Below are 26,027 nucleotides of genomic sequence, written 5' to 3' on the forward strand. Positions count from 1 at the left end.
TAAATATCTATTCATTTTAAAGTATAGCAAGTCCTTAACCTCTACAATTTGGGGGAAGGGGGGCACTACCTGCAATTATCCTCACTGTTTTATGATGATTGGACAAATGATCAATGACACAAGGCAAAGCTAAGTTAGGATGGAGGGCAGAACAAAATCCCTGGTGGTCATGTGGTCCAAAATACCCACTTAGCCCAAAGTTTGAAAGCTTCAACTGAGAGCATGGTCAATAATTTACCCAAAAAAAAAACTTGTAAAATACTAATCTAATGTATTAATACTAATAAATGTAACCATTTTCTGCTTTATGTAGTTTTAAAATAAGAATAATGTAATCAATATCATTTTATTGATGTTTTTATTTAACATATGCATGTAAAATTACTATTATTAGGAGTAGATTTACTATTCTATTATTTGTAATTTTGACCTAGTTGCGGCTTCTCTCTGGTAGTGCTACCATTTAAGGCCACTGGAGGGTGCTATAGATGAGCAAATCTTCACCATAGCTTTTCCACTGTTGAAAGACTGATCAATGAACACTGATCAATAAGAGCAACTAAGTCAACTACATAGTGTCTCCTTCATTTTGTCTATTTATTCTTGATCATTACAGTTCATTTCTCCAGATTATTTCAATTTCTTTTCTTCCCAAACTTCATTTCCATAACACATTTCCAAGACAGGCCATTGCAGGAGCAACACTTGCTAATGCTAATGTTTGAAAAAATTATAAATACATGGCAATGCAACACAATAAAATGCATATATATTTCACCAATTACTACACTAAGGCTGCCTATAGATGATAGATAGTAGGAGTGAATGGATTTGCACGGTGACGTCACCCCTTTGAAGGGTCTCCTCCTAGGGTTGGGCGATTCTGTACACTCTGGTACAGTTTCGATCTCAAGTATATCAAATACCGATACTTGGGAAGGATACAGGGATTTTTTTTTTACATTTTTATTAATAAACTTATTTGTAAACAATTTAACAATGTAAAAAGACATTTTTACATTATCTCATGTAGTTGTACTTAATATATAATATATATAATTAAATTGTTCACAAATAAGTGTGTTTACAAACATTTTTTGGTTTGACCTGGAACCGTTGGTGGCTTTTTAAAAAATTCTGATTAAAGGCAAAAATCACGAAATGATTCAATTACTGTATCTTGAAAAAAGTCCAAGTAAGTATCAGGTGGACACAAACGTTTGGAGGCTTTGGTATCGTTGTGATCGACATTTGGATCGAACTGATCCCTCCAATCTCCGCCCCTCCGCCCCCTCCTAGCCCCGCCCCCGTCAAATAAATCCCAGGATGTTTGAAGGCAGCAAAAGGTCTGCTAAACTTCAGAAGGAAGGAGGACTTCTCTTTATGTCCACCGCTTGCTTCTCCTGTGGTAGCTGTCGGCCGTCCCAGCGAAGACACACCGTGTTCAGCTTCTGGAGCCTCTCCGAAGAGTGAACATCCTGTCCGGGGGAGGAGCAGTTCTGATTGCCGCCTTCAGATCACTTTGCCGGATGAGTTTTGTTGGCGGTAAGTTTGTTTACATTCTGTCCAAACGTGTCCTGCCGCTGGTTTTTGTGTTTGTCCACTGACACAAAGACGTGTCACGAGTGGAGATATTTATTACTTACGACTCAATATTCATTAAGACTGGGTACTGTGCTATTTACTGTGTGTGAGTGTTGTGACAAAAGTAGTGTGACAGTGTTGTCAACATGGCCTTTGGGTTGATATCATCATTCATTTTAATGCTCAATTAAATTTAATCAGCTGTTAAACGTGATTGCTGCTATGATATCTTACACAAATGTGACTTAATTGAGAAGTGTCTTACAATATTTATATATATATTGAAAGTTTACCACTTCCAGGCAAATAAACAGTTCATATTTTTGTAGGAATATCCTGGGAAATGTTGTACAGTACACTGCAGATACAGTATCACCCGCCTCATGATATCGTTACAAACACATTGGTGGATCACTTGCTTCGGAGTCAGTGGTTCTCAATCATTTTTTGGCATGCACCACTGTACAAACCACTGTATGAGTTGCTGGCATCAGCATTGTTCAAGCATGAATAAAGACACTAACAGACTTGCAAACCTTGAGGAAATATAGCGCCCCCCTTCCTCCCTCGCCCTCCGTGTCAATCATATTGTACTCTGGCTAGGGTGAGTGCTCCGATCCGTGCTCAAGGTCGGCACGTTTGGTCACGCATGCGTGACCAAGCCTTTGGAATTTTGCCCATCATCCACAATCCTTATGTGAAACATGAGCACATGTCTTTCCCTTTTCTGTGTGTTCTAAAAGATTAAAAAAAAAAAACAGTATGAGGGAGCTGACACATTAATTTGGCTCTGAAGCCCTCCAACATCAATTTATTGTTTTCTACACATGCTGTCAACATGCTCTAACACAGGGGTCGTGAACCTTTTTGGCTAAGAGAGCCATGAAGGCCAGATATTTTAAAATGTGTATCTGTGAGAGCCATATACATTTTTTTAAACATTGAATGCAATAAAATGTGTGCATTTTTATGTAAGACCAACAGTTTTAGATATAATGGGCTCTAATTACGTAGACCAGGCACACTACCCCACGCCAATGGGGTGTGGCCAGCACACTTTTGTGAGCAGCGCAGTGTCCAATAATAAATCAAATACTTGCTGCCATTAATGCAACTTCTGCTGCTGCATAGTTTTGAACCGTATTCAGTACACGTATTTCATTCTTTTGGCCATCTTCACCAGAAGGCTTGGTTCTGCAGCTTTAGCTAGGTGACTATTTGACTAAAGGAGGAAAGTTTACATTTACATGTTTTTTTGACATCTCAATGACCGAGGTAGACTACCGCATTACCCAGTAATAATCGAGTTTTGGTGTTTGACCTGGAAAATATCATCAGGAAAGATAGATATGGTTGGCCGTATTGCAGCAGAATATAGATGGACGAATTAAAATGCATAAGAAAGTTGTTGATTTTGAATATTATTTTTAACAGTCATTTCTGTCATGGTTTACTTTAAAATGTTAGCAAAAATGCATTTTTATTGTGGTATGAAATGCTTGAGAGGCAGATACAGTCATCAAAAGAGCCCTACCTGGCTCCCGAGCCATAGGTTCCCTACCTCTGCTCTAACAGGTACATTCGAAAGGAATTTTTCAAGAAATTTCTTCCGTTTCACACAAGATCTCGCGACACCGCGGCTAATTTCATATGCACAACACACATAGAAGTCCACAAGTGGACGATGCACAAAGACATATGAAGTGTGTAAGTTTGTCTTGCAACTGGAAACACGCACGACCTACGTGTGTTTCTTGCATTTTTTTTTTGCACATAGACAAGCCGTAGGAGCCCATACGACTGGTTGTGACCTAAGCTCGCACCCTCAATAGTTGCCATCTTGGCTACTAGCAAAAGGGGAGAGACTACTGTATATTTTCGATGGTGCGCCGTATAAGCCGGTGTGCCTTATGTGTGCTCTGACTTCCAAAATCTGTAAAAATGGTTTTGCAATATTGATTCATTTGCAATGACAGTAATGGTTTTGCGGCAAGACTTATACTACACAGTGTACACAGTATACTTCCTGAAGTGTACTTAGACACAGCATCAAGTGTTATGTTGTCCAGAGTGAAGGAGAGGGGGTGGAGGAGAAGAGTCACATGAGGTGCTTTGAGTGTTGCTCCAACAAAAGCAGTACCGTGGCGGGGAGTCCGGTGCACTCTCACGTCCTCTCTGGCCAACCCAAAACAAGCTTTGGCCTGGGCTGAGCTTCACTCCTGGGAAGAGTTGGGGAAAATACGATGCTGTCTCAGGGGTGTAATGAGGAAGCTGCAGTGCTTGGTGGCGTGATGGATGAGTGGTTATTGTCTCAGGAGTGTGTGTGGGGTTTTGACAGGTACGATGGCTTCCCTCAGCATCTAGCAAAGCATTAGCACAACATCTGGATGTGGTCCCTGTGCTCCTCGGGGGGGAGCTTAAGGCAGTGAACCGCTGATGTTATGCGTCACTTAGAGTACCTTTACCTTTTACCTTTGCTGTACCTCTCACATGTTATCTGACTGCTGGGCCGGACATGAGGGTCAAGGAGGAACATAAATCACGCTAAGGGGCTCCGGTTCGGCCTCGCTGGCTGAAAGTGTAATATTTGTCATGATCCTCCAAAATGACTTCCCAGACCCCGCAGCTGGCATGCACTGAAAGCCTCTTTTGTCCCGCAGCTGTTTGTGCAGCCGTGCGATGCTCCTCTCGCCACTTTGTGCGACGACGCTTCACCACGCCGGCCGTGAACCGTGGCTCCGCGTCTGTTATCCCACCACGCTCTTCATGGCGCCAAAATGTACACCTCGGACCTTCTCAGACCTTTCTGTTTGTTCTAAGGATGTATTTGTTTCATGCACTGATTCACCTTGGAATCCTTTCTTTATTACCTCTGCCAAGCACCAGGCAAGAGCTTATGTATAGAAAGTTTGTGCAGGGGTGGGAAACGGGCGGAGGAAGAAGCCATTAAATGTGGTGGGGCTTCTCCTTTGGGATGAACGTGTGCAGCCAGGATTTTTCTTTACCGCTTTTCACCATCCTGGAATCAAAATACCATTGTCTTACATAAACCTTCTTCTTCTTCTTCTGTCTCTTTTCCCTTCTTTTCGCCACAGCAAATCAATCACCTCCATCCAACCCTGTCTCTCAACTACATTCATGTCCTCCTCCACTACATCCATAAACCTCCTCTTTGTTCTTCCTCTACGCCTCCTACCTGGCAGCATCCTTCTACCAATATATTCACTATCTCTCCTCTTGACATGTCCCAACCATCTCAGTCTGACTTTATATCTAAGGCCTCTAACATGTATTGTCCCTCTAATGTACTCCTTCCTGATCCTATCCATCCTGGTCACTCCCAATGAGAACATTGTTGTCTTATGTAAAGCATTATATTTATATACCACTACAGTGGAACCTGTTTATCAGTGGGACCAAACTCAAACTCGTAGACGATGACATATCGTGAATCAGTTTAGCTATATGAGGTGGACGCGGCATGGCACCAAATTTTGATGGTCAGCCTGACAATTAGCCAAAAAAATATCAACGCTAATAACTGAGCTCACAAAGGTCAAATCGTCGTCATAATTGGTGCGGATGATGAAGATGATTCAGATTCTTCTGTTTTCACATGATATTTGCACAAATCTTTCTTGCCATGGCAATATAGGAAAAAAAAATGTGCATTTTGTTAATTACTGTTGCAGAATTCAGGTTAATACTGCCATGCTTTCCTTTTGAGGCTTCCTGGTTTGTGCACTGTTTTAATGCTGTGTAGTAATTATGTTGTTGATGTGGTTTCACGCTGCTTAACAATAGTGATAGAACACATGTCAACATAAACAAACCCATTTTTCATAGAAATGACCCCCCTCAGTGCTTATGTACTATGTCGACAATAAGCAGAACTATTGTAATTTATGTCTTTAAATGTACATATTGATGCCATGTAGGAAGGTATTAATACAGACATTTTGGTTAAAAGCGTGTTTCATAGTAAAGTCGCTCAAAATGGTAAAGTGAGTTCGGGTGTTAAAGTTGTCATGGAGGTGAAGCTGCCCTCAGTCAGAATGTGTTAATACCTCCTGGCATGTTCCAAAGCACAGCCTCTCTCCATCTGAACCAGCGTTTGAAGTGTGCATGACTCCCAATTAACCCTGCAGGATTAATCCCCTGCTCGCCAATCTAGCGCTTCCCTCAATTCCTGCAGGAGGGTGCGTTAACCCCCCCCCCCCCCCCCCCCCCCCGCCTTCCTTCTGGAGTACAACTGCTTGACTTTCTCCTCTTTTGTTCACTTTGCAGGGAGAGCCCTGACTTCCTGTAGCTGAGTAAGAGAAGGAAAAGAGGCCTTCCGTCCACTTCCAAATATTGTACTCCTATCGAAGCCTGCTGCCTGCTTGGAACAATGGCCAGAAGATGCGCCCTCGCCTTGTTGCTTCTTGCAGCGTGCTGCTGCCTGGCATCTGCAGGTAAGTTGCTCACCTACACGTCAAGAACGTATGCAAACACAAGCAAGCCCGTGGCGTGCCCGCTTTGTGGGATTTTCCACACTTTCTCCCAACATGCCTTTCTCGCTAGCGCTTGCGAGGGTGATGAGTAAAAGGGGATTTACACGTACCAAAGTGCTGACACAAAACACAATCAGTCAGAAAGCCTGTGAGCTGTCAGAAGATGCCATTCTGAGATTTACGGCCTATGAACCGTCTCAGAAAAGACGGTCAAGTTGTGGACAAAGATGAATGCTTGCCATGCACAGTACGCTCTCAGTGTGTCCGTCCAATTAATACAAGGCTTGGGATGATGTCACACACAGCCGCTACCCAAACCGCAAACTGAGGCAAATCACTGCGGGTTCTTGCTCTTGGAGGAATGCTCGTGTTGTGACCTTTACTGTACAAAGAGACGCTTTTTACTGCCCTGCTGCGTGACTACAAGGAATTGTACCAGGATGTCCATCTGCTGCTATCACCTCGACCTTTTTAAGAATGTTCCTCGTGCCTCAGGACAAGAAGAAGGCTCTGGACGTTGGACTCTATAAATCCTTGTCCACTAGAAGGAGGAGAAGCAATTGTCTTAATTCTGACTTTGTGAACTCATTTGAAGTCTTTCTAGGGCTTTTATTATGAAAGACTGGGAAATGTTTATCACAAATGAATGAATGTATGGGAAACACTGATGGAGTAGCTTCACATTAAGGTTGTTCTTGTTCCAAAGTGTTCTCTGGAGGTTTGAATCCTGTTCTCTGACAATAAGTATGTTATGTGGCAAACGTGGTCTCTCCCACAAAGCCAGGATCTCCAACACAATGAAGTCACGTATGAAGTTTCCCTCTTAATTTTTCTGCATTTGTGCATTGTTGCATGTTGTCACCGGGGACACACATGCCCTTTTCCTGCAGGGTGCGCTGGCAGCAAGCAAACATGTGCATATTTAGAAGCATATTTACAGGTAAATTAATTAAAACAGGATTTTATTTTTCCTCACTTCTTATCGATGTCTTTTCATCTCCTTTTAATGCGGCAGTTCGGCCTCCGCGTGCCAGAGTGTCGCATCTGTGCAAACATTCCCATCTCCCCTCTGGACTTGTCTTATGTAACGTTGAGACTTCTCTCAAAGTAACGCAATCCAGGGTCTGTCCCTCCTATAACTCTACCGAGCCAGACGGGGCAGAGAGCACTTCACCGCCACTGCGCTGCTGTTTTTATGAAGGATATAGTGTGCACTTTTGGCCAGACTTTAGGCTTTGCGGGGAAATGAAGTCTTGCAGGAGCCCTGCCAGATATGAGCGGGAGCCATTTGCCAGCATCGCCGCTTGGCAGAGTGATGCTCGTAATGGCAAAAAAAATCACTTTGCAGCTTGACCTGCTTTCACTTGACGAAGGACAAATGTGTTTACTTGGAACCTCTCCATTGTGCCTCAGTCAGGACGCGTGGTGTGGTCCTGGAACTCTATCAGCTGTCATTTGCATGCATCATTGTTTCCCACAGGACTGCCATCTATTTGTGGTGGGATGTGGGAATGATGTCATTGTTGAATTAGCATAATTGGGTATGACGTTTTTGTAAAAATAAGTAAAAACATGAAAAGCAAAACAAGGAAGGCGGAGCACTTCAACAGCACTCTTGAACCTTGGTTAGCATCATTTATTTGTTCCAGAAGGTCTGACTTTAACCAAAACGGATGCTAACTAAATCAATTTTTCTATAAGACATAATGTAAATCCAGGTCATCCATTCCAGAAAGCCAAAAATGTTCACACATAGCACATTTTTTTTTAATTTTACAATAATAGTTTTACATGCAGAAACAATTAGAAGTGCTTATGAATACATATGAATTTTGAATAAAAGGAATAAATTTAAGGCTACTTTTACGGCAATACTGATCCCTTCTGCTTTACGTCTTTTGGCAGACCACGTGGGCTATAATGTCTTTAAGTGAGGGTTTCTTCCTTTTTTATGGCCATTAAAAATGACATGTTTCAATCATGATCGGACCTTCTGAAGGTTTTAAGGTTGACAACATCTTAATTATTGATATGTTTTTTTTATTTTGAATTTTATGTGCAAATACAACCCATTACAAAACAATTCTGACAAAAAAAGAGATGTGAGCATTTTTGTGACGCGAGTGTAGAGTAGTTGACTTAATGATGTCATCAAACTGTGAAAAATAACAACTCATGAGTAAGAGAAACTTCACACTTGCTCCAGCAACTCCTTTTATTAGTAAAAAAAAAAAAAAACATACATCCACAAAACAATCAAACAGATTTAGTCTTCCAAGTGTTCTGATGACAAAAACAGCTTTGTACCGTGTGAACACTAGGACCTGTACCAGGACGTCCATCTGCTGTAAGAATGTTCCTCGTGCCTCCAGGACAATGATAAGACAGCTTTGTGTCTGGACACTGAACTATCAAGTCTTAATCCACGATAGGGAACGCAAACAGCAGAAAGAGAACAAGTAAAAAGAAAAGAATCAACAGCACCTCTGCTGATAGTGGCCAAGCAGTGCTTTTTACTCCATTTTACTTTAATTACTTCCACACAATGGACTTTTTAGTCCAACCCAGCCTTGATTAAGAAGACAATTTAAACAAAGTGTTGACATTTTTTTTAGCGACTATCTTCTGTTTAGAGATTAGATATGCAGCCATTCATAGATGAACATTTTCCACAGTCCAAATTTGGGACACGGTCCTGGTGGAAAGTAGGCGGTGTGGTGGAGGGGTGAAGAGGTGAGGCCTCAAAAGGGGCTGCCCCGATGAAAACAACCTGGACGTCTTAAGATGCGAGTTTACGCAGAGGGAAACACTTGTCACCTTTTGACAGTGACGTTTAGAAGAAAAGTGCTTGTGGTTGTGAGTCATCTTCTTGTCTTCTTACGATCACGCCGTCTCCCCCAGTGAGGTCATGCTCCCTCCCAGTTGCCGAGGCCCACAATGTTAAGAAACACAATGGAAAGCTCACAATCACCACAGCTGTCTCCCATTACCGACTCTGGCTTCAGTTATTTACGCGCCTGCTTACAGGAACCACAGAGAGGGGAAAGAGGGTGGGATCCAGTTTAGGGCTGCAGCGCTGCGTAAGCAACCTCCTAACGGAAGGCTGGCCTGATATGATGACAACCAGGAAGACCATATCGGCTCAGTGCGAGCATCAGCGTTCCAGTTTGTGGGGAGGAAGAGTAAAAGACCCCAAAACCAAAACAAATGTGTCCAAGTGAGGTTGCTGTTTATACAAGCGACGCTACGGTACAGTTCCACTTTTTCCACCGAGAGCCACACACTAAACAACAAACAGATGTGGTGGCCATTCTAATACAGCGGGACCCGCTTATGTCCACAACCGTTTATGTTGGCCAACTCATCAAGTCACTGTCTGCTTATGACAAAAAAATGACAACCTAAGGCAGTGTTTACCAAACGTTTTTTGCAGTGCTTCCCTTTTGGAGATGGGATTATTTTAAGCCCCCCCATACTAGGACAGTCCACAAAGCAGCACATTTTTGGATCTTAACCATGTTCTGGGTCGCAGGAAGGGACATCCCAGAGGATTCACGATGTTCGTTGCGTGTAGCACGGGTGGTCAAAGCACCGCTATAGGGCCGGGGGGGTTACCTGGAATGGAAAAAAAAAACACACACACAAAACGTGGAAATAGCCACAGTCGCGGGAGAATGAGCTGAAGGAAATACACTTCTAATTGCATATAAATTGTGCTTGCGGGGGATCTGACCATTTCGGAGCCTGGTGATGTCATAATATGAAAATTAAATGAGTAAATTTACTCCAATCACAAACCTTTATATCATACTGATGATTTCTCTCATTAATAATATCAAGTATTATTAGTAATGTTAGTAATATCAAAACTTCATATTTTCTTGACAAAAAACTCCCCTATATGTCATTATGTCAATATATTATGTCATTATACATATATTAAATGATGTCTCGTTATATATTATGTTATAGTAAGGGCTGTAAAATGATTACAAATTTTAGTCAGATTAATTACAGTTTTTAAATTAATTACTCAACCATGAGCAACTATTTCTGAAATATGCCCACTTTACTATATTTAATTGTAATTTTTTTTCTACATTGTAAATAGTCATGAAAATAAAGTCTGAGAATGAGAAGGTGTCCAAACTTTTGGCCTGTACGGTGTATTTGTATGTATTGACTGTTCCAAATGAAGTGACTATGTCATTCAAGCTAAAAGATACCACACAAGTCTAAAAAAAAATCTATTTCCACTGGTCTCTTTAATAGTAGCAGAACATTTGAATCACACTTTAAGCCTTGTTATTATGAGCAAGGAGGAGTTGCATTCGAAGACATCCCGTAATTTACAGCATATTTAAATGTAGCAAATTGTACATCCGAATTAAAAGTTATGAGGTGAGTGATAAGAATATCAAGCTTCAGATTATTCATTCATTCATTTTCTACCGCTTTTTCCTCACAAGGGTCGCGGGGGGTGCTGGAGCCTATCCCAGCTGTCTTCGGGCGAGAGGCGGGGTACACCCTGGACTGGTCGCCAGCCAATCACAGGGCACATACTATAGACAAACAACCATTCACACTCACATTCATACCTATGGACAATTTGGAGTGGCTAATTAACCTAGCATGTTTTTGGAATGTGGGAGGAAACCGGAGTACCTGGAGAAAACCCACGCATGCACGGGGAGAACATGCAAACTCCACACAGATGGCCGAGGGTGGGAATTGAACCCTGGTCTCCTAGCTGTGAGGTCTGCGCGCTAACCACTCGACCGCCGTGCCGCCAGCTTCAGATCAGACTAAGAAAAGAATTATTAATGGCAGGGATTTTTTAGTAATTAGAAGAACACGGTGGTTGTCTGTTCCATTGTGTTTAAATGCATTTTCTCCAGCATGGTTAAAAGATATGAATGTTCTGCTCTTAGGAACAGGAATAACAAAGGGGCCTCCCTAACAGAGCAGTTAAGATAAAGGCATCACCTTGTGAGTGTAATGAGATATAACCAAGGACTCCCGTCGCTATGTAAACAAGCACAGCACTCTGCCTAGCAACGCCTCGCATGAATCACGGAGCAACATCTGCTTTCAACTGTTGGAAGTCGCTGTGTCGGTTTGGCCCGCCGAGCGGAGCGTGTCCATTCAGACACCACGGCCAGCGCCCGCCTCCCGCCCACTCTCCGCCTATCAGGTTACAGCGCTTGCTCAATGCCTCTTGGCGTGACCTCAGCACTGCTAGGATGTAAAGATGAGCCTCGACGGTGAGGGGGGAACACGACAACTAGTTCTGGTTTTGGCAGCGACGCTCAACTGCTAAGAGGAAGAATCTGCCAAAAAAAAGTTGTTTATGTTGCGGAAATCCACACATTTTGACCATACGGAGATTGAATAGGAGTGTATGAGCTCTGACTTTGTGGTTGCACAATTTTAAGTGGCTGAATCTGCTGTGATCAGAACCGCACCGGATGGTGTCATTGGGTCGACTGGATGATTCACACTTGACTCAAATGATAAGTGAAAAGTCATTATTGTCACAGTCATGGAAATTTGCTTAAAAATCCTTAAAAAAAAAACCTTCCCAAAGCATGTGTGTTTACGCTCAGAGGAGGTGAACATCTCCAAGGACCAGCAGAGAATCATCAGCAGATGCTGCATGCAGCTTCACGTCATTGTTTGTCTGCCCGGCAACTTCAGTTACCTCAGATCCTCTCCTCTCACCTCCCTCCTGTTGTTTTTGGCCCCAACGTGGAAGAAAAGCTCTCATAAAAACCACACTGTCAATACCTGCCTGATGCCTAGCAACTGGCACCAAAACACAGTGGACCGCCATCTTCGATCTAAAACCGCAAGGAACCAACTCACTTAAAACATATTTTCCCGGGTACCAATACTTGTGTGCATATAGTTTAACTACTTCATCTTTTTTTTTTTCCTAACACCCCAGCCCCTCCTCCTCTCCTGGTGCCTTGGAAAAGAGCCAAGCTAAACATGCCACACACCATTTTACTAGTTGGGAGGGGGTGGCGTTGGTTTGATGGACACGCACTGACAACCCTTCACACTTGAAGAACTTTTATAATGTGACTGGGGCAAGTAGAAGTGTTGCACCGACAATTTCATTACCTCCGACATGGATGTTATTGCTTTGGCCTTTTTGTGTTAAGCTGGTTTACACACAAACTACCAGGCTTGTTATTTGTGAACTTTGTGATGCCCCCTATAGGCTTTGGTCAAAATGGTTTGGAAGACATGCTAGCATATATGTACAGTAATACAGATATCCTCAAAGTTGTACCATTACTAGATAAATGTTCACTAACTTATGGACAATTCATTTTTAAGTCCTACCTGTGTCTCTGCTTCATGGCGGCCATGTTTTTCATTCATTCATTCATTTTCTACCGCTTTTTCCTCACGAGGGTCGCGGGGGGTGCTGGAGCCTATCCCAGCTGTCTTCGGGCGAGAGGCGGGGTACACCCTGGACTGGTCGCCAGCCAATCACAGGGCACATATAGACAAACAACCATTCACACTCACATTCATACCTATGGACAATTTGGAGTGGCCAATTAACCTAGCATGTTTTTGGAATGTGGGAGGAAACCGGAGTACCCGGAGAAAACCCACGCATGCACGGGGAGAACATGCAAACTCCACACAGAGATGGCCGAGGGCGGGGACCGAACCCTTGTCTCCTAGCTGTGAGGTCTGCGCACTAACCACCAGACCGCCGTGCCGCCTCCCATGTTTTTCAACAAATCTCAAATTTTACAGTCACCTCCCTGAAGGTGTATACCAAATTTCATGGTGATTTGGCTAAGCATGCTAATGTTGTAGTGTACAGCATATTTAGGTGTGTGAGAAATTCCAAGTCAATCCGACTGAAGGGGTTAATATGTTTCTCACAGGACGATTACGTATCTGTGGTGTTGTTGGGTTGTTGGTGGGGCAATTGTCATCATGGTGTAATTCAGTGGTCTTCAGCTGGTTTGGGTACGGACACACCATCACCCCATCATGACAAGCAGCAACCCAAACTGTTCTATGACATGCAGTTAAATATGCGAATAATGTAATTCTGAATCATTTTGATGATTATACCCAACTCTTCCACCCTCGACCATCTCTGTGTGGAGTTTGCATGTTCTCCCCGTGCATACATGGGTTTTCTCCGGGTACTCCGGTGGCGACTCCAAATTGTCCATAGGTCTGATTGTGAGTGTGAATGGTTGTTTGTCTATATGTGCCCTGTGATTGGCTGGTTCAGTTGTCATCTGACTGGTTGTCCTGTATGTCAATCAAGTAACGGGGATGGATGATAGGCTGACATCGTAAGTTCTGCTGCACTTAGAGACGTTGTTTGATTTGATTGGTCGCCCGAAGGGCAACATTCAGTTGTCATCTGAATGGCTGCCCTGTATATCAATCAAGTGACGGCATTGATGCTGGGATGATATTTTTTTAATGTCACGCCGCGATCGACCAGCGATCGACCAGTACCACGGTCGATCGCGATCGACTTAATGAGCACCCCTGCTTTAGAGGGTAGTTTTAGGGCAATTTTTCCACCATGGAATTTAACCCTGGTGGTGTTTACTGTAGAAGTTTGTTACATCATGGAGTCTCCTTGTCTTTTCACAAATATGGGTGGAAGAAGAAGCCATGTAATTTATTTGTTATTTATTGATGATTGCGTTGTTGCCCGTCTCGGTCTCACTTTTCCCGGAGACGCCTGGTGGACTGTGGTCTCTGTAAGAACCCTTCCTTGCTGCATTCTGCACCTCTTTCAAAGGGTTTACCTGCTTAATCCAATTGTACGTCCAACATCTGACAAGATTACGTCCGTTGAATCTGTCAAAAGAATTCACACGTTGAAGGAGGACTTTGAGTTCTCTAATGGAGTGGGAGGCCCGCCCGCCTGCCTTCATCCCGTTCCAGCTCTCTGTGTCTTACGGTTACGGTTTTTATGGCCAGCAGATAAATCAGCTCCACAGGCATCCGGGTGACATGAACCTACTTACCCTCGCGAAGGGCTTTACTGACTTCCTGTAGTAGCGGATCAGGGTTCAGGGGTGAGTGGGCGGGGTTAGCGTCCACACTGATGCTTCTTTAGGCCAAAAAGCCCCCAGCAGGAAAGTGGGCAGAAGTTATTGTGTTCTCTTGACTTGGTGATCCATGGGAATCATGTCCCACAGGAGAACTAAAAAGGAGGCCAGAGGATTCGTTTAATCCACTGGGTCCAGTCCAATGGGAAGCAGGGGGGGGGGTGTATTGAAGTAAAGCAATAAGTCATGTTCACTGCAATTAAACTGGCCTTATTACAGCTTTGCTGCATTATTGCACATATGGTTTGAGGTTTTAACATGCACTACAATGTACAAGTTCTACTTCGAGCTGTTTTATTAAAGAAACTCGACTTTGTGCATTAAGATGGAGCCAAGGCCAAGTTATTGGGTCCAAATTATTGATTTTTTTTTACATTTATTGTAAACTAAGTGCATTTATATATTGGCTACACATATAAGCCAGAACTTCGGTACACATGAGTAACAACTACAGATCACATATAGATCAGGCTGAGGAATTGGAGCATGTCGGCCAACAGGAGAAGAATGTAGATTTACCCTGAACACAACCTTGAGATTTATATGGGACGGGGGTGTCCAAACCTTTTCCAGGGAGTGCCACAGTAGTGAAAAATGAAAGGCTGCAACGTTAATATTTGTGCTACTAAAATTATTATTATCATATCCCCAGTTTGTTTGTCAAATTATAACTTTTTTTTGTAATATTTTTACTTTGTTGTTTTTTTTTTCTATTTCTGCTGTTTTTGTTTTGTTGTAGTTCCGTGTAATATTTCCCCCCATAATAGTGTATTTTTTTCCCAATCTAAACTTTTTTTTCTCATAATTTTAGGACCAAGGGCATTAAAAATATTTGTCTTTAACATTTCAAATTAATACTAATGACATTTTATTTTTCCTCCATAAAATTAAAAAAAATATTATTTTAAAATGCAATGACTTTTTGCGTTGGATTACAACTTTTTTGTCTTCATGTGTGGACTTTATTTTACTCTTTAATTACAGCTTTTCACATTTTATTTTATTTTTTACTTATTCAATTATATTTTTACAACGTGCCGCGGTATAGCAAATGGCCCCCAGGCCATAACCATGGACACCGCTGTCTGAGGATATTATTAAAATAATCTTACTATAGTGCCACACTGCGATCCAAGAATGAACAGGGTTGGACCCCATTACGTGTACAGGCAATGATTTAAGTCACATTTTCAACATTTTGTAATGGTCATACAAGTATTAAAAGAAATGAAGCAGCGGTATAAACAATTATAACTACAAAAGAAAAAAAAAACACACAAGTATTGTGTTACTGTGTGTTTGTTTTTTGTATTGAAGTAAGACAATCAGGACACTGAAGACAAGTGTATGCATGTATAGTGGGGGGGGGGGGCGTGGTGTGTGTGTGTTTGTTTATCTTGGGAAATGGCTTTGTGGGAATATCTGACTCGTCCCTAACTGGCACACCGGCTGACATCACTTCCTGTTCCCCTGATCTTGGCTCAGCGCCACCCTGTGGGAAGCGGCAAAGTATGCATTCTTTGGACTCAAGAAGTGTTTTTTCGAGGCTGTCTTCGAATCACTGAGTCATGTGTGTCATCAAGTACGAATTATAGAAAAACACCCTGCCATGCTTGTCCGAGTGGCTCGCTGTTTGCACTTTGTCCTCCCTAATTAGGTTTTACAGCTGCCACTTCCTGTGAGTATCACCGTGCAAATCCATTTACCTCCATTTGCAACTAAAAAAGGATATAATTCACAGATTTATGCCACCATCATAATCCTTATGCCATTAGAGCTAGGTTGTGCGTGCAAGTCCCTCCAAGTAGGCAGAACCAGAGAAATTAGCAGTCGACTGGACGTAAGGAGGGGTTAGAGAAGGGGGGGAAAAAAAAGTGGAGTTGCTCACCCACGCTAACTCTTAGTCATCTGTGCTCAGTTACAGAATTATTGAAGTACACACACATTCCTAAAACAGATCTGCGTTATACAGTACTGCAAACTTCATGAGGCTGAAGCATTAGCATGTATGAGCATTCATAAGGCACGGTAACATATTAACATACACGGCCTATTAAGGGTTCATTTATTCATTTTGTATTGTTATTATTTTATTTAAGAAATAAATTCTATCAATTATCTCTATCAAATGATTTAATTACTTGACAGTTAAATGGAATATTTCACATTTAAGTAATTTGTTTAAGCAAAAAAAGCATTCCATGTTTGTAGAGCATCCACTGAAAAACTATTTTGCAAATATTTTGTCAATTATTTTGTCAAAAATATATTATTTAAAAAAAATAAAACATTGCTTAGTGGCATTTTGATGTCATGATTTTTAATAATTTTATAAAATTGTATTATATATATATTTTTTATACATATATTAGGGCTGTCAAAATCCGGATAGTCCGGATCACGGCCAAAATTAAATCAGTTCTTCCAAATCCCATTTCCAACAATTCCTGAAAATTTCATCCAAATCATTCTGAGCATTTCAAGTTATTTTGAGCACAAATAAGCAAACAAACGGCAAACCGGCACTTGGGCATATTTCACTTTCACACATACTTGCAAATGTTGATTAATTGTGATTAATTAATTAGCAATTAATCAACCAAAAGGGCATCTCGTGCATATGAATCACCAAAAATTGTGTTTTCTTTCTTGCTGTATTCAAATATACACGTGAACTCTCATCTTTGCCTGCAGACGCCCCCACAGTGAGAAAGATGGAAAGTGTTCATCGTGACACATGTCAGCTTTTCACTTTTAGCCAAAAACACCCACATGGTTTGCAGCATCAGGTTGCGTTTGTGACATTTGGTCGAAGATGTCATCCGCTTGCCACTGCCTCGTTTTGATGCCGCCTGACTCAAATGAGCCTGAAGGCTGAGCTCAGTAGACACAGTTACCTCGACCTTTAGTTATCTCTCCCACACAGATTATTTTCATTGTTGTGGTTTGCTTTGTTTGTATGACATTTCCTGTCAACAACTTGTTCCAATTATATTGTATGTTATTTAAAAAGGAACTGCACTTTTTTTGGAATGTTTCCCATCCATCACAATCCTTATGTGACGCATGAACACATATCTGTCCCTATTCTGTGCATTATAGTGAAAACGAATTAATACGAGCTAGCTAAAATGCACTTCATTGGGACACAGCTAGTTAGACGCTTAACGTGTTCCATTTCCATAACTGACCGGTATATTAGCCGAGCTACAACGATATTGTTATTGTAGCAGCTATCGCGGAGTACTATTTCGCAATAGGCATTGTGGGTGACGTCTCAGCATCGTTCACAATCCCTCAAGCTACTCCCTAGTAACACTACTGGTACTGAGTTGTTAGTTCTGAAAAGTTAACACTAGGGTGGTCAACTTTGAGATTCCACAAGCTAGCAACAAAACAACAGGACATACTGAAGGATACCAACTCTCAACTTCAATCATCAAAATAAGTCAGAATAACATGTTGTCATCAATGTGCTTTTTGCATGATCACAGCATGTATATAAAATGTTGTTTGAGGGTTTTGTAGTCGAAATAGGTGTGTCCCAGTGACCTGCATTGTTAGCTAGCTCATATTAACTCATTTTCTGGCGTTGTAATACATAGAAAAGTGAAAGAAATATGTGTTCATGTTTCACATAAAGATGATGATGTAAGTGATGGGCAAAATTCCCCCAAAAGTACAGTTCTCCTTTTTAAAGTTATTTTCATTTTGAGGTGAATTGTCTAAAGAGTAAAGTCATACTAACAATGACACAAACTGGATGCTGAATTAGCTTGCATCTGCAGGCTTTCACACAAACATCTGTGTGAGCTGTGTGGATTAAAAACAAATCTAGGCTGAGACGTCTTCATGGGCTTGTTGTCAAATATGGTAAGAATAAAGCATCCCGTGTTTTCTCAGGAGGAAAGGAGCTATGCATGGCTTCATGCTGGCCGAACATCCGACGACGTGATCATGTAAGAATAACAGCGGACAGCGCGGAAAGAGCAAACAATAGCTATGTGCAAAGCAAAAGGGAGGAGGGAAAAGAAACCCCTCGCCCCCCACCCCGCTTTCTTCTTTGACATTGAAATCTATCTTTCACTAAAATGAATTCCAAATGTTGCAAAATTGCAACCCTGGTATGTTTTGGTAACATGAGAGGACCTCTGTGGGCGCGATGCTGCTGGCTCAAACACAAAATCTGACCCCCAAACCCCTTGGCCCCCTTCACGCCCGACCACAGACCTTCACAACGGGAAACAGTTGTTTGTTACCTCCCTCAAACCTCAGCGCCGCTTTTCTGTGCCTTCCCACTTTCTGCCACTCCCACCCTCCCTGACTTTGTCTGTGTGCAGCCCACATGTGTCTAAGTGGGTCACGTACACGTACAAATCTCAGATCACGGTGCCGCTTGTTAGCAAGCAGAGAGGATGCAAAGGAAGCATAGTGTCATGCAATAGTCAACATAAGTTAACTGCAGCATGCATACACAAAGACTTGGAAGTAAATATCAGTTTTATTCTTTTTATTCTATTTCATCTTCTGAACCTGCACAGGTAGAAGTGCAGAAACCCAGAAATCTTTTTAACTGAAGCAAAGATGACAAGTGTTAACACACCCTTAGTTCCTGGAAAACTGACTTGTTGGACCTGCACAAATGCAGACAATGTACATTTTAATATATGATATATGGGGAGAGGGCCAGGACATCTTAAATGCTACATTTTCCTAGGGGCTTACATTTTAATATATAGGGCTTTTTTTTCAAGTAAAACATACTTTTTGGACCATTATTTTGTAGTTGTGTATTTTCTGTAGTTAAAGCATATAAAACCTGTGTTTTTGGGCATGATTAGAGCCCTATAGTCACCCTTACACTCTTATTCACCAATATACTAGACAGACTAAGAGAAAAAAAAATTAATAAGACACACTTTTGCATTGGGAGAGTGCAGTTTAGGACAAAGTGCAGTTACCCTCCACATCAACAGGTGGCAGCAGTGTTTTTATCATTTGAGAATGATGCACGGAATGTAAAATCTGCTTTGTAAGTAGCTAAAAACTGCAAGAGCAATTCCACTTAAGGGTTACAGCGCCACCTGTTGCTTTGACAGTTTCTAAATGTTGTTTTCATCATTGTGATATTAAAAAAAAGTATAATAGTTTTGAGGCAGCAGTACGGTAGTTCCTTTCTGTTCATGCAGCCGTAATTTCATTTGGAAGATTTTACTGAACTACGTGTGCCTGTGTAGGTCTTTAGTCTCGAACCAGCAAAAGAGTTTTAGTCCTTTTTTTTCCTGCAACAAAAACCGTCAGCCAAGACTCAAACGTAATGCCTCACGGAATATGAAACAAACAAAAGTAGCGAGGAGAACCACACCTAACGTGTGACCTTGTCAGACCCGGTCCTTGCATTGGACTTATTTGGACCAGGTCAACAGAATCATTAGTCCTCCAGTGGTCCACGTGCTTGTTAGGTCTCCAAGGTAACAGGTGGGGTCCACAGCTCAGGTACTTGGTGCAGGGAGAGTGTGAAGCCTGGCTCGCCTCAGGGGAAAATATGAGGAGAAATAAAGCGCATGGCGTTTCCTTGAGACTGTAATGCTATAAAATGTGTTTATTACGCGTCCTGCACTTTAAACACCCCTTAAATAGTCCAGCTGGGTGACGCTATTGTCTGGTGGAGAAAATGTGCCTCATTTATTTTACTTTTTTTTATTCTGTTTCCCACAGGACTGCAATGTATGTGTGGTTGTTTGGTAAACACTGGTGTTTGTTTGTCCCGGTAAATATAAATGCATATATTTCACATCGGGCTGCACGGCGGACGAGTGGTTAGCACGCAGACCTCACAGCTAGGAGACCGGAGTTCAATCCCACCCTCGGCCATCCCTATGTGAAGTTTGCATGTTCTACCCGTGCATGCGTGGGTTTTCCCCTGGGACTTCAGTTTCCTCCCACATTCCAAAAACATGCTGGGTTAATTGGCGACTTCAAATTGTCCATAGGTATGAATGTGAGTGTGAATGGTTGTTTGTCTATATGTGCCCTGTGATTGGCTGGCCACCAGTCCAGGGTGTACCCCGCCTCTCGCCCGTAGACAGCTGGGATAGGCTCCAGCACCCCCTGCGACCCTCGTGAGAACTAGCGGTGAGAAAATGAATGAATATTTCACATCTTTCTTCTTTGCTTGCAGGGTCATTATTTCCTAGCCCGTGCGAGTTGCTGCCGGTGGGTGTGGGCCACCCTGTGCAGGCCGCACTGAAGAGCTTCACAGCTCTGTCAGGCTGCGCCAGCCAGGGAACCAGCGGTCTCCCCCAGGAGGTCCACATCATCAATCTACGAGGCGCCGCACCCTCACGCACATCTGACGACGATCCTGTGGAGGTGAGTCATCCCATCTTAAACCAGCTAATTTAACCCCTGCAGCGTGTTTTGGTTGTCGTGCTTAGCTTTGTCCAGGCTTGATTTAAAGTATTCCACTGACAGATGATCATCAACATGTAATACCACAGGTCCCACTAGGGGCGATAGGGAGCAGATGACCAAACTTAATTGAGCTTAGTGGTTATGCAATACCCCTATGTGGTCAATGGGGTGTCTTAATTCGATTGCATTACTCTGTGAGACGGCAAGTTTAGGAATCATGACTTCTTCCATGGTTCCAAGTTTGCTGATGGCTTTCTCTTAAATAAATGTATGGAATTATCTAACTTAACATCAATTTATGCACTTGTGAGAACGCCCTCTGTCTTTTGTTGCTTTGCTGCGCCTCTCAATGCTGAGATGGCTCGTGTGCCTCCGGCGTTGAAAATGACTGTCTTTAGAAGCATCCCAACCCTCCCGTTGGGTAAAGTTGCCTGTTCACGCTTGTCCTCCCAGGTGTCATTTACCATTAGAATGCACTGAAACATGATTGCTGCGTCATTAGGGACATTCATTCATTCATTCATTTTCTACCGCTTTTTCCTCACGAGGGTCGCGGGGGGTGCTGGAGCTGGAGCCTATCCCAGCTGTCTTCGGGCGTAAGGCGGGGTACACCCTGGACTGGTCGCCAGCCAATCACAGGGCACATATAGACAAACAACCATTCACACTCATACATTCATACCTATGGACAATTTGGAGTCGTCAATTAACCTACCATGTTTTTGGAATGTGGGAGGAAACCGGAGTACCCGGAGAAAACCCACGCATGCACGGGGAGAACATGCAAACTCCACACAGAGATGCCAGAGGGTGGGATTGAACCCTGGTCTCCTAGCTGTGAGGTCTGCGCGCTAACCCCTAGACCACCGTGCCGCCATTAGGGACATTGTAGACTTTTAGAGGAGTCCAAACTTTTTATAACGAGGGCCGCATACAGAACAAGTGAAGGTTGTCAGATTGTATGTGTTTGAGGAGTACTGGACACGACTGCCTGGAGAGTGGCAATATTACTACCTCACACAACACCATGTCCATTTGACACCAAATCCAGGCATGGGTCGCCAACTGGTTAATCGCGATTGATCAGTCCTAGTCTTTGGGACTTGCCCGGTCAATCACTAATTATTTAGTGATATTTAGTGCACTGTAGTGTCTCAATTAGCGTAATGAATATTGCGACAGTCAGTTTACGGAGCATACATATTGAAGTGTACTGACAGAAGGATTCCGTTTGAGATTTCTTTGTATTCCGTCTGGCCCAAATCCATCCATCCATCCATCCATTTGCTGTACCGCTTGTCTTCACTAGAGTTGCTGGCGCCTATCCTAATTCAGGGCTCTACGTTAAAAACAAAAATGACTTGCCCATGGGGAATCCTTAAGGTGAGAACTACTTGCCCGAACTTGCCCCATGTAAAATGAAAAGTGCCATAATGATATCATATATCAATATATGCTGATAATTCATCAGATAATAGTACTGATGCATTGTATTTGGAGGAATGTCTGAAAATTTGTGGAGATGTATTTAACATACATCTCCACAAATTTTCAGACATGCTACCTTACACATGGTAGTCGTAGTAAGCAGTGATATTTATAAGTTGTGCACCACAATGAAACATTATTGAATAGACACATTTGTGTACTAGTAAAGTGTTTTTAATCCAGAAAAAAATGCTCAATGGTCAAACAATAATTTGTGAAGCAAAGGTGAGAAAAATACACAGAGAAATGAAACCGCTAGATTTTGTAGCTTGTGCAAAATCAGCACTTGGTATTGGATCTAATGGGTGGTGTTTCATTGTGACCACTTCAAATTGTCACAGCAATGTGATTCACTCACCTTTGCCATCATTAGATTTTCTGCCGCGAATAAAATACTTGTTTAGGAGGCACTGTTTCATCACTTTTTGGTGTTTTCCTTCACAAGTTGTTGAAGAATTAGACGATGTTGGCAGGGACGCCATGATAGATGTCTTCCTAGTAAAACGATCGCTGATTGGTTGATCGCGAACAAGAACGGGTGTGGGTAAAACGCGGATTGTGGATTACGGACCGCGGTCTAAATAAACGATTCTGATTGGTCCATTTCAAGATTTGCAAGGATTGGTTTGCAAATTACCATCGGTATTACGCAGTCCGTGTTTTACCAACACCCAACAAGAACCGCTTTAAAAAAAACTCAGTATGGCATGCTAAAGTGTACTTGCCCGACGGGAATATTAATGATTGGATTTACTTGCCCGAATTTTGTTTTAACTTGCCCCGGGCCATCGGTACATCGTTATTGTCGAGCCCTGTAATTGTCTTCAGGCGTCAGGCCAGGTACTGCCTGGACTGGTTGGCCCATGTCTTCCATGTTTATTTGTATTTCTACAATAAGCAGTTGGTCAATAAATAATACGTTTAATGGTACAGTATATTAGCCTTATATATAAATGTGGAAGTTTGATGAAGAACCTCAGACATCTTCATGTCAGCTTTGGTGGAAGTCATTGTGTGTCCACTCAAGCCCCAGCCGGGTCATGTGTCTGTTCCTGATCATCCTCGGATAAGTCGAAGAAGATTGATGGATGGATATCTGATCCAGTAATTTTGGCCAATATCACACCGATAGCCCACCCATAGTCTGGACCATGCCACACATGAGCTGATGTTTGACAACTTGATGGAGGTTGGCTCCCATTTCCCTCCTTTTTTCGGGCATGTAAATATTAAAACTGTAATGACTCAAACAGGAACGTCTCAGATTTTGACGGGCGTCCTCCATAATTCTCCGTCCCTGAAAGGTGTTTGGTCAAATCAAGAGAGGTAATTGGTCTTTTCTCCGGGGTTCTCTTGGCACATGTATCCTCAGCTTGTTTTCTCAGTCAGCATCTCTCCGCATGATTGCGTCCATTTGTTCTCCTCGCAAGGAGGAGGAAGTGGTGTCTGGAGACGACATGGGGATGTCCTGGAGGTGCTTGCGGCTGGGCTTGGCGGCAGTGGAGGGGATGCTGCAATGAGCCACAAAATGACTCTGAAAGCCTCAGCCAGGCTCCGGAATGAAAACCGCCACGGTGCTTTGTGCACGCGAGCGAATGCAGATGGGAATATGCAAACACACGCCGCAGCACACAAACACATCCTGCAGCTGCGACGTGTGCGGCCTCTTTCCACGTCACTTTCACAAAGTGCTGCGTGCAACTCGGCCATATTTTCACTGAAGACGTGAGGGCAATGAATTGTTTCCTGCCAGCCCCAGTGAAGCCATTTGCTGCAGCTAATAACTGACGGCCGTGAACTGTTCTCCACACAGCTGGACCTGACTCCTAATGCACGTTTTTGGCAGCCGGCCATCCTCCATACTCGTTAGGTGCAACACAACACCCCAGCGGTGACGCTGCAGTGCGCTCACTGGTGGATTTAGTGCTCCGAGACTTGCCCAAGAACAACACACCTGATGGTGGAAATATGCTGAGCTGTCATTCAAGAAGTGCCATGTGGAGTGATGTCCTTACTGTGCTCCAACATGCTCACACACACACCCCTTCCTTCATAATAAAGGCACGCTCCAAATGCAACAGTGTTTCCAAAACTCTGGAGATTGAAGCAGATGTTTAGCATGAAACATGTCTGTCTTTTCATTTCCACGGCAACAAAGAAAAAGCTCAGGTCACGAGATTGACCATAAAACCATGATGAAGCTAGCCATAGCACATGATGCATGGCATTTGTGGACAAGACAACATTCAGTATTTTATATATACTGTATATTTTATCTTACCCTTTGTAGACTAATCATTTGGTTATGAAATGGATTCAGAAATGAATCCATTCTTGAACCAGTTGACTGAAATGGTTCAAAGCCTCATGGGGCTTCATCTCACCATCACTAGTGAAATGCTTTTGTCGGCATAAAATATGAAAGCCGAAAGGGTCACTTTGTGTGCTAGTATCGTTAACGTCATCATTATAGCTAAGCAGCATGAAATCATAACAGCACCATAACTAATGGGCAATTTCTAGTTTAAATTAAGTTATATTGACAACCAATTATGGGAACATGAGTCAGCCAGGCTGAGTGCCTTCATCATAAAAGTGTTCCACTCTAGTCGGGTCTCTTCGCCCATCATGGCATATTATTGATCATTGTTGTTGTGCCTTGAGCCTGCTATTGCCTTTATTTGGAGTTCTGTTTGGGGTTGTAGTGCCACTTGCTGCTTGGGCCTGCCTGAAAATAGATGTAAAAAAATGGGTATGAAAGACTCATGGGCCACGTTTTTGTCTAAAAGTGTTTGTGGATGACTATGAAACTTGGGGAACAGATGCTCAAACATTCCTTTCTGTTATTCTTGTTCTCGTGCGGGGGTCACTGGTTTACCACTTGGTTTCTCGTCGTCTGGTGGACAACCAGAAAGGAGGCCTTTGCTATTTTCAAACGTTTTGCTTGACTATTTTTGAGGTTTTTATAGACTTCTGGCTGGACAGAAGAAAGTCTTTTTTTTTGCCCCCTGAGTGTTTTTCACATTTGTCTGGTTCTGGTTCGCTAGTCCCCATCAAAGTAACAGAAGCTCATGGGAGCCGCTTCCAAGGAGAGGCGGGCCAGGGTGGGAATGGCTGTTAAAGTGACTGTCGGGTCGCTGGTGGGGCGACCATCAGCCATCCCTTCCAATGACCATTGAATGATTTCACATTGAATCCAAATATGTTGCCAATTCTGATATCGATCATCCATGAGTGAGATTGGATGATACCGATATCGATCGCAGTGGTTAACCGTACATTTTTCAATTTATTTGTGATGTGTGTATTGGCTATGGGCGCCTTGAGAAAATTCAAAGGGCCCCTGGCAGAATAAATCCAGTGTGCAGATTGCAATTGTACACTACTTGATTCATCAAGTAGATAGCCACTCAAACAGTGTGACCATGGTTTTTATGCTATTAAAATGTGATTAACGGTTCAAGCAAATGTTTTTTGACAGTATGATGACACAAAAGACACAATTTGTATATTGACAACAAGAGCACAAAATTGTTCAGTGACACTATACCGCATTGTTTATTTGTTTTAAAAACCAAATGTCACAGTGATAAAAAGTCACATTTGGTGTCCAAAGACCAGACGCTAGGCAGATAACAAGCTACCGAGCTATTGTAGTTGCCGCCAAAAAGTACGACCAGTGACAACTGCGCACAACATGTAAACCAAGATGTAAGAATAGTCAATTGGCAATAGGTCTGGTAAGGGAGTTATAGCCTGTGACAATTTTGTTGACAACACTACGTGCCACAGCACACGAGGATTTTCCGCCCGATCGTTTTTTTTGTGATCGGCTTTGAAAGGCAGCGATCATCTGTTTTTAAGGACATCGGACCATCCATAGTCTCTCATCTGAATCTTTCCCCATATGCTCCAAACCAACATGGCAAAAGAAGCATGG

General features: G+C 42.7%; 1 protein-coding gene across 2 annotated transcripts in view; it reads left to right on the top strand.

Moving 5' to 3' along the window:
• The first annotated feature begins 1,331 nt into the window (after positions 1–1,331).
• Positions 1,332–26,027, top strand: part of tgfbr3 (transforming growth factor, beta receptor III) — a 58,906-nt gene continuing 34,210 nt past the window's right edge. For both annotated transcript variants that reach the window (XM_058073508.1, XM_058073509.1), the window contains exons 1-3: positions 1,332–1,545; positions 5,872–6,038; positions 20,367–20,557. In XM_058073508.1, coding sequence (XP_057929491.1) covers positions 5,975–6,038; positions 20,367–20,557 — 255 coding nt within the window. In that variant the 5' untranslated portion in view covers positions 1,332–1,545; positions 5,872–5,974. The remainder of the gene's footprint in view (positions 1,546–5,871; positions 6,039–20,366; positions 20,558–26,027) is intronic.

Source organism: Doryrhamphus excisus, chromosome 5 (assembly GCF_030265055.1).
Source record: "Doryrhamphus excisus isolate RoL2022-K1 chromosome 5, RoL_Dexc_1.0, whole genome shotgun sequence".
In the NCBI taxonomy this organism is placed as follows: Eukaryota; Metazoa; Chordata; class Actinopteri; order Syngnathiformes; family Syngnathidae; genus Doryrhamphus; species Doryrhamphus excisus.